The following is a 9,161-nucleotide window of genomic DNA, read 5'->3' as shown; positions in this document are numbered from 1 at the left end:
TCATACAATCTATAACCTGGGTCTGCAAATATACAACATGCTAGTTTCTTTTGCTGATGTATTCACCCTAAAATGGTTGTCCAAGGCATACATCTCATAAAATACACACTTGGTAGCTGGGTAAAAAAAAAAGAAGAGGTAGAAGAAAAAGTGCCAGGGAGCCTTGTCGTGAGCTGGCATATCCTAGCTGTTAGGCTGATATTATGGATGCAATTCCAGGATTAGCATCTCTACTGCAGGATGTTGTTCCTAAAAAACAGGACAATTGCTGCTGTACAAAGGAGAGAAATAAGAGTGAATCAAAGGGCAAATGTATATCTTGTGAGATGTATGCATGCTTTGAACAATCGTTAGAGGGTTAATATATCTGCACTAGATGTCAGCATGTTGTATATTTGGCAGCTCAGGTCATGGACCCATTGATATGGAGGTGGGTAAGCTTAAGACACAGAGGTAGATATATGGGTAACAGAAGAAGGGGTAGAGGAAAAACTGCCAAGGAGCCTGGTCTACAGCCGACACACCCTAGTTAGTATGACTGTTTGGCCGATATTTGGGAAGCAAGCCCAGGAATGGGATCAATACATATCACAATAGACAGAAGAATGTAAAAAAAATAATAATAAGAAAGCACGAAACATTAGTTTCCTTTGTTCTTGTGTTGAACTATGGTATTGTGCAAAATTCTTGATTCCCAGATAGTAAGGTGGTCCAGTACCTTGTTCATTGGAGAGGCTATGGTCTATAGCCCTAGTCCTTGCTCCTGTTGTGCCTCCTAATTTATCCCATTTTCTGACCCCAGCTTTTATTTTGACCACCAGCTTGCTTTCTGATTTTTTCCCTGGAGTGGTCTCTTGGTATCGAATCCAAGTGACAACCCTTCTTGCCGCCAGCTTGCTGCGTTGACTTTGTGGCCCCAGAGCAGGGCTCCCTGTGTAAGTACAGATCCCAGTGCATGGGTGAAAGAGTAAAGGCCAGGGCAACCCCTGGGTTATGGTTAGCTGAGTGGCTTTCCCTAAGCCTATCCATGGAAATTTTAGTAACCGCTTCAAGGTTTCCATGAACAGTGCAATTGTGACAGAATGTTTTACTGGAATATGAGGACAGTGTGACGCTGGGTCATTACTCACTGGCAAGCTGTGAGAAAGGGTAATCAGGAGGTCCGAGGTCAGATACCAGAACGGCTCATAGTGATAGTCCAGGTACTAACCACCACTGTCCAATGTATGATAATCTACTTGATGTTATAGCTGCATGGCATTATGGGGAAAACCGTGCGGCCATGCAAAAAAACATTAACCCGCTCTCTGATGCGAATCTCAAAGTGTTTGAACGCGATCATCCGTGGATCGATCCACTCATCTCTGCTTAACACAATTTTTTCGGACCCTAATGTTTCTTGTGATTGAAGGAACCTACAGCAGAGAAAAAGTACTTGAACATAAAAGATAAGCATATGATATATTTGCATAGACAGAAACAAAATACTTCAGACCTCTTTAATTTAGTAATTTTATAAAATTATAAAGTTTAGTATTTTCTAAAATACAACATAAGTTTATTTAAAAGGGGAAATTTCACTCTTTAGGGACATTTTTTTACTTAAATGCATGCATTTTTGGCTAAAACTCACTTTTGCAATTCGATTTAATTACATATTTTGCACCAATTGCTTTCTATAGCTTTTGTATTACATTCTCTGCTGTTTGTGCAGACAGAGTTAGCGGAGAATCGGTAAATGAGGGCATTCTGACAGACTTTGTAACTTTGTTTTCTGACTTTTTCTGATCTCCTTCCAGCTAATTACTAACCACAGACAACATCAAAGTTGAAAGTTGAATGCTGAGGGGAGACGAACTTCCTGTAAAATGCCCAAAAATGCAACCTTCATGAATGTGGCCGACCACTTTTTACATAATTACATAGGTTGAAAAAAGACCTAGATCCATCAATCCTTACCAGTAATACATTGTCTGTTTAAAACCCACAGTGCCATTTGTTGTGAGAAAGGCATCTATCCCTTTAAGTGACAGGTTCTATTTAAAGGCATTCAAGGAAAAGATTACTTTAACCAAGAATGATTCAGTACAAGACATCAGATCCAAAGGTTCATTCTTCAGTCCCTCATGGAAAGGCCACCAGTCTTATAAAACATTGGTGTAAAATTTCATTGAGACTTTACTCTTTTCCTTGCATTTTTAAGAGAATGTTTTTTATTTCTTCAGTCAAAGTGGTTAAAAACTGTGTCCAATATTTTACAGAACTAAACTTTTTTGATTTGCTTCAAAGCAACAGTCACATTCCGGCCGGAGAACTTTTGGTTAATAATACGATTCAGCTAGAACAAATCACAGAAGATTTATATTAGTGTTCATTCATATAGCATCTGTATTAATAATAAACTGTACTAATTCTATTTCTTACCTCATTTATGACTACAACTTCAGAATTATCATCACTTGATGAATATTTAAGTGTTATAAACAGGCTGTTGGCATCTGCAAAATAAAGTAATAAAATTATTGATAGAAAAGCTAATGTGGTGCCCAACCAATTTGGTAATACATAGCAGAGGGATAAAACTAATAAACTTTATTCAAATTACTTAAAATCGAACCCAAAAGTGTAAAGTACACCACATGTATAAAATATACCATGTAGTACTAAAATGGTATAATTAAATACCAAACAGGGCAAATTGTACCCAAACTTGTGGGGCAAACAAAAAAACCCTATATAGGTGTGATCCTATATTATGGATGTGCCTGTCTCATGAAGGTGAAACGTTAGTCTTAACATAGATAAACTCCACCACCAGATCACACCAGAATTAGCATGATTCCAACCAAATAGTAGAACACAAGCAAAACACAAATCAATATGCAAGGTCTATTTTCTAGGTATGGCCATATGGAACCTGTAACGGGTCTGGGAGGCGGAACCTCTGAGCAACTTATACAAGGGGGTGGTCCTTGTAAGGAAGCGGGTGGCGACCAGGGAAGACAGACAGGCAGTCACAGCAGGTGACCGGGACAGTCTCTGGGTAAACGGGCAGGAGGTCACGGCAAGTGACCGGGACAGTCTCTGGGTAAACGGGCAGGAGGTCACAGCAAGTGACCGGGACAGTCTCTGGGTAAACGGGCAGGAGGTCACGGCAAGTGACCAGGGCAGTCTCTGGGTAAACGGGCAGGAGGTCACAGCAAGTGACCGGGACAGTCTCTGGGTAAACGGGCAGGAGGTCACAGCAAGTGACCGGGACAGTCTCTGGGTAAACGGGCAGGTACGACTTGTGATGGCTGAGCCTCCAGGTAGGCTAGCAGGCAGATGGCAGATGAGTGCTCTCAGGTGAGCAGGCGAGAGTCTCAGGATAAGCAGGTGGTCACAGCATGTGACGGTGGAGCCTCCAGGTAGGCTAACAGGCAGGTAGCAGATGAGCGCTCCCAGGTGAGCGGGCAAGAGTCTCTGGACTGGCAGGTGGTCACGGCACGTGACGGCGGAGCCTCCAGGTAGGCTAACAGGCAGGTAGCAGATGAGCGCTCCCAGGTGAGCGGGCAAGAGTCTCTGGACTGGCAGGTGGTCACAGCACGTGACGGCGGAGCCTCCAGGTAGGCTAACAGGCAGGTAGCAGATGAGCGCTCCCAGGTGAGCAGGCAAGAGTCTCTGGACTGGCAGGTGGTCACAGCACGTGACGGCGGAGCCTCCAGGTAGACTAGCAGACAGGTAGCAGGTGAGCGCTCCCAGGTGAGCGGGCAAGCTGGTCCATAGACAGACTGACAGGTGTCGGAAGGCAGACCGTCGGACCTCAGGCTAGCAAGCAGGAAAGCGGATGACAGGCAGGAATCAGGCAGCAAACTGGCAGGCAACTGGCAGGTAACAGGCAGGTAACAGGCAACGGGACCTGAGGGCTGAAGCAGAGTAGTGAACAGTGCAACAACATTGCTCGGGCACCTCCATTTTGGAGGAGGTGCCTTATATATGGAGGGATCCTCCGGCCATTGGCCGGGGACTCCTTAGGGCGACGCGCGCGGCCCCTTTAAGAGAGGGGGAGCGTGCGCGCCCTAAGCACAGTGACCGGGGGAGAGCGGGCGCTGCAAGCAGAGCGGGAGGAAGCCGCCGGGCACGGAGCAGAGAGGTGAGGGGAACAGCGTCCCTGCCTAGCAGGAGGCAGGGACGCCGACGCTACAGTACCCCCCCCTTTAGGCCCCCCCTTTTTTAGGCCAGACAGAAATTTAGCAAGGATGAGAGGGGCATGGATGTTCTCCCGGGGCTCCCATGTTCTCTCCTCAGGACCAAACCCCTTCCAATCCACTAGAAAAAAGGTCTTTCCTCTTACCCTTTTGGTGGCCAGAATGTTCTCTACCTCAAACTCGTCCTCAGCAGAAACCGGAGCAGGAGGCGTACCTGTAGACTTGGAAAAGGAGTTAAGTACCACGGGTTTGAGAAGAGATACATGGAAGGAGTTAGGGATCCGCAAGTTGGCCGGGAGTTTCAATTTATAGGCCACCGGGTTGATCTGTTTGATAACCTCCAGTGGGCCGATGAACCGAGGCCCTAACTTGTAGGAAGGAATCTTGAGCCGGACATATTTGGATGAGAGCCAGACTTTATCTCCAGAACGAAACTGTGGGGAATCCAGGCGTTTTTTGTCGGCGTGTCTCTTCATCCGCTCGGACGACTGAAGGAGTGCGGATCGGGTACTCTCCCAAATGGAGGAAAATTTGCTAACGAGAGATTCCGCGGCCGGGTTGTCCACAGAGGTGGAGACAGGAAAAGGGATCCGAGGATGCTGACCGAAGACTACAAAAAACGGGGACTTAGAAGAAGATTCGCTCTCGTGATTGTTGTAAGAGAACTCGGCCCATGGTAGGAGATCCACCCAGTCTGAATGGTGGGCATTAACGAAGTGCCGGAGGTAACTGGTCAAATTCTGATTGATCCGCTCCACTTGACCATTGGACTGTGGGTGGTAAGCGGAGGAGAAGTCCAGGGTGACGTCGAGCAGTTTACATGTGGCTCTCCAGAAGCGTGAGGTGAACTGAACCCCACGATCCGACACGATGTGGAGAGGCAGACCATGGAGACGGAAGATGTGGCGGATAAAGTCTTTAGCTAGCTCGGGAGCAGACGGAAGGCCTGGCAGGGGAATAAAATGAGCCATTTTGGAAAAGCGGTCAGCGACCACCCAAATGACCGTACAACCGGCTGAGACGGGGAGATCTGTTATGAAGTCCATAGCTATATGTTGCCACGGGGCAGCAGGCACAGGCAGAGGAAGGAGGCGGCCGGCAGGCGGGTGTCTCGGAACTTTGTTGCGGGTGCAGGACACACAGGCAGAAACAAAGTCAATTACATCCTTGTGCAGGGTAGGCCACCAGTAGTGCCGGGTAATAAGCTGGAGGGTCTTTTTCTGACCGGCGTGCCCAGCTAGCTTAGACGAGTGACCCCAGTGTAGAATCTTCTCCCGATCGGACTCCGTTACGAACGTCTTACCGGGAGGGAGACGATTTAGGCCCACGGGGGCTACCTGCATTACCCTGGCGGGATCGATGATGTGTTTAGGCTCCTCCTCAAGATCAGACACCAGAAAGGATCGGGACAGGGCGTCAGCTTTGATGTTTTTGTCAGCCGGACGAAAATGAAGAATGAAATCAAAGCGGGCAAAAAACAAAGATGACCGGGCTTGGCGCGGGTTAAGTCTCTGGGCGCTCTGGAGATATGCCAAGTTCTTGTGGTCAGTGTAAATTATTACCGGGTGGAGAGCCCCCTCGAGCAGGTAACGCCACTCCTCCAGTGCCATCTTAATGGCCAACAATTCTCGGTCTCCTATAGAATAATTGCGCTCAGAAGAGGAGAAAAGTTTGGAGAAAAAGCCGCAGGTTGCCTTTCTTCCGGAAAAAGATTTTTGGGTAAGTACCGCCCCAGCTCCGGAGGAGGAGGCGTCAACTTCTAGGAAGAATTGTTTGTTGCCGTCCGGACGATGCAGCACCGAGGCGGAGAGGAAGGCCTGTTTTAAGGAAAGAAATGCCTCCTCTGCTTCGGGCGGCCATTCTCTGGGGTTCGTACCTTTACGGATGAGAGCAGAGATAGGGGCGGTCCGGGAAGAGAAGTGCGGTATGAACAGGCGGTAATAGTTGGCGAAGCCCAGGAACCGCTGAATAGCCTTCAACCCCTTTGGTCGGGCCCACTTCGGGATGGCAGACAGTTTCTCAGGATCCATTTGTAGACCTGTCTGAGAGATTATGTAGCCCAAAAATGGAAGAGAGGTCTGCTCAAAGATGCACCTCTCATATTTAGCGTAGAGGTGGTTCTGCCTGAGCCTGAGCAGGACCTGACGAACGTCCCTCCGGTGAGTAGGAAGATCCGGAGAGAAGACCAAGATATCGTCCAGGTACACCACCACGCAGGAGTAGAGAAGATCACGGAAGATGTCATTGACCAACTCTTGAAAGACGGCAGGAGCGTTACAGAGACCGAAGGGCATCACAAGGTACTCATAGTGGCCGTCCCGGGTATTGAATGCCGTCTTCCACTCATCCCCCTGACGGATACGGACCAGGTTATACGCCCCACGGAGATCCAGTTTGGTGAAGATTCTAGCCCCCCTCAGACGGTCAAATAATTCAGGAATAAGCGGAAGGGGGTATTTATTCTTCACAGTAATCTGGTTTAGGCCTCTATAGTCTATACATGGACGGAGTGAGCCGTCCTTCTTTTTGACAAAGAAGAAGCCTGCTCCCGCCGGGGAGGTAGATTTCCGGATAAATCCCCGGGCCAGGTTCTCCTCAATATATTCAGACATGGACCGGGTTTCAGCAGCGGACAAAGGGTAGATTCGCCCACGGGGAGGAGTAGAGCCGGGCATCAGGTCGATTGGGCAGTCGTATGGTCTATGAGGAGGTAAAGTCTCTGCCTCTTTTTTATTGAAGACATCCGCATAAGACCAATAGGGAACCGGAAGACCGGGCAGATTGGCTGGGGTAGGAGAAGGACGGGCAGGACGAACGGGAACTAGACAAGTCTTATGGCAGTCCTGTCCCCAGCGAAGGACCTCTCCGGTCTGCCAGTCAAGCACCGGTGCATGTTTCTGGAGCCAAGGCAGGCCAAGCAATAGTGCGTGAGAGAGTCCAGGCAGAACATGAAAGGAGATGCTCTCAGAATGCAGCATTCCCACCTGTAGAGTCAGAGATTCGGTGATGAGTTGGATGGGATGTGGTAAGAGACCCCCATCCACGGCGGCGACAGATAAAGGTACGGCCAGAGGTTTGGTGGGAATGTGGTATTTTTCTACCAGGGATTGAGAGATGAGATTTCCAGCAGCTCCAGAGTCAAGTTGAGCCAGTTCAAAATAGCGGTTCTCTCCGCAGAGGATAGAAACAGACAGCATCAGGGATGGAGAGGGTTTACTTTTGTCTAGGGCGACCTCTCTGAGCGATCCTAGACACAGGCGTTTCCCGACCTCTCAGGGCAGGAACGGATCCGGTGCTCCTTACTGCCACAGTAGAAACAGCTCCCCTCGGCACGACGTAAGTCTTGACGGGTCTTGACCATCTTGGTCTGGTCGACCTGCATAGGCTCAGGTGAGTGTGCCTGGGGAGTAACATAGGGAGTGACGGGTCTCTGGAAGGTAGGGACTAGACGTGGAATCCTCCTCTCACGGGTGACCTCCCTAGCGCGCTCCTGGAACCAGATGTCAATCCGGGTGGCAAGTGTAATCAAGTCGTCGAGAGTGGTAGGAATGTCCCGACCGGCGAGTTCATCTTTAATACGGCCGGACAGACCCTCCCAGAAGACGGACACCAGGGCGTCGTTATCCCAGGCCAGCTCCGAAGCAAGGGTACGGAACCGTATGGCATATTGGCCCACGGTGAGACTCCCTTGACGGAGGCGTAGCAGAGATGAGGCAGATGAGGTCTTCCGTCCGGGTTCGTCGAAGACCTTCCGGAAAGCCGTGAGAAAGGCTGGCAGGTCGGACACCAGAGGGTCTCCTCTCTCCCATAGAGGATTTAGCCAAGCCTGTGCCTCTCCCGTGAGATGGGACATGATGAAGGCTACTTTGGCCCGTTCGGAATTAAACTGGTGGGACTGGTGTTCAAAGTGCAGGGTGCACTGGTTAATGAAGCCCCGAGCTAGAGCGGAGTCGCCTCCGAAGCGAGGAGGTGCAGAAAGCCGGATTCCAGAGCAGGATACTATGGTATTGGTGGGCAGCGGAGCAGCCGGGCTGCGAGTCATGACACTAGCGGTGGTTGCTGGTGGGGCAGTCAAAGTGTCCAGGCGAGTATTGACATTCCGCAGGTGACCCAGGATGGACTCCTGTTGAGACCTCTGTCGGGACAGTTCATGACAAAGGTCCAAGAGCGAGGGAGCTTGGGTGCCACCGGGTTCCATGGCCCGAGCAAACTGTAACGGGTCTGGGAGGCGGAACCTCTGAGCAACTTATACAAGGGGGTGGTCCTTGTAAGGAAGCGGGTGGCGACCAGGGAAGACAGACAGGCAGTCACAGCAGGTGACAGGGACAGTCTCTGGGTAAACGGGCAGGAGGTCACGGCAAGTGACCGGGACAGTCTCTGGGTAAACGGGCAGGAGGTCACGGCAAGTGACCGGGGCAGTCTCTGGGTAAACGGGCAGGAGGTCACAGCAAGTGACCGGGACAGTCTCTGGGTAAACGGGCAGGAGGTCACAGCAAGTGACCGGGACAGTCTCTGGGTAAACGGGCAGGTACGACCTGTGACGGCTGAGCCTCCAGGTAGGCTAGCAGGCAGATGGCAGATGAGTGCTCCCAGGTGAGCAGGCGAGAGTCTCAGGATAAGCAGGTGGTCACAGCATGTGACGGTGGAGCCTCCAGGTAGGCTAACAGGCAGGTAGCAGATGAGCGCTCCCAGGTGAGCGGGCAAGAGTCTCTGGACTGGCAGGTGGTCACGGCACGTGACGGCGGAGCCTCCAGGTAGGCTAACAGGCAGGTAGCAGATGAGCGCTCCCAGGTGAGCGGGCAAGAGTCTCTGGACTGGCAGGTGGTCACAGCACGTGACGGCGGAGCCTCCAGGTAGGCTAACAGGCAGGTAGCAGATGAGCGCTCCCAGGTGAGCAGGCAAGAGTCTCTGGACTGGCAGGTGGTCACAGCATGTGACGGCGGAGCCTCCAGGTAGACTAGCAGACAGGTAGCA

At 50.5% G+C, this 9,161-nt stretch overlaps 1 protein-coding gene across 2 annotated transcripts in view; it reads right to left on the bottom strand.

Moving 5' to 3' along the window:
* Positions 1-2,201: 2,201 nt before the first annotated feature.
* Positions 2,202-9,161, bottom strand: part of LOC141259389 (cytochrome P450 2J2-like) — a 263,707-nt gene continuing 256,747 nt past the window's right edge. The window contains exons 10-11 of one of the 2 annotated variants that reach the window (XM_073675296.1): positions 2,425-2,498; positions 2,202-2,338 (exon numbers count right to left, since the gene is read on the bottom strand). In XM_073675296.1, the coding sequence (XP_073531397.1) occupies positions 2,264-2,338; positions 2,425-2,498 (149 nt within the window). In that variant the 3' untranslated portion in view covers positions 2,202-2,263. The remainder of the gene's footprint in view (positions 2,339-2,424; positions 2,499-9,161) is intronic. The other variant, XM_073675295.1, reaches the window with a different exon arrangement.

This window comes from Phyllobates terribilis, unplaced genomic scaffold (assembly GCF_046119375.1).
Source record: "Phyllobates terribilis strain yellow unplaced genomic scaffold, ASM4611937v1 Scaffold_3__8_contigs__length_932513732, whole genome shotgun sequence".
Classification (NCBI taxonomy): Eukaryota; Metazoa; Chordata; class Amphibia; order Anura; family Dendrobatidae; genus Phyllobates; species Phyllobates terribilis.
This window is presented reverse-complemented; position numbering and strand designations above follow the sequence as displayed.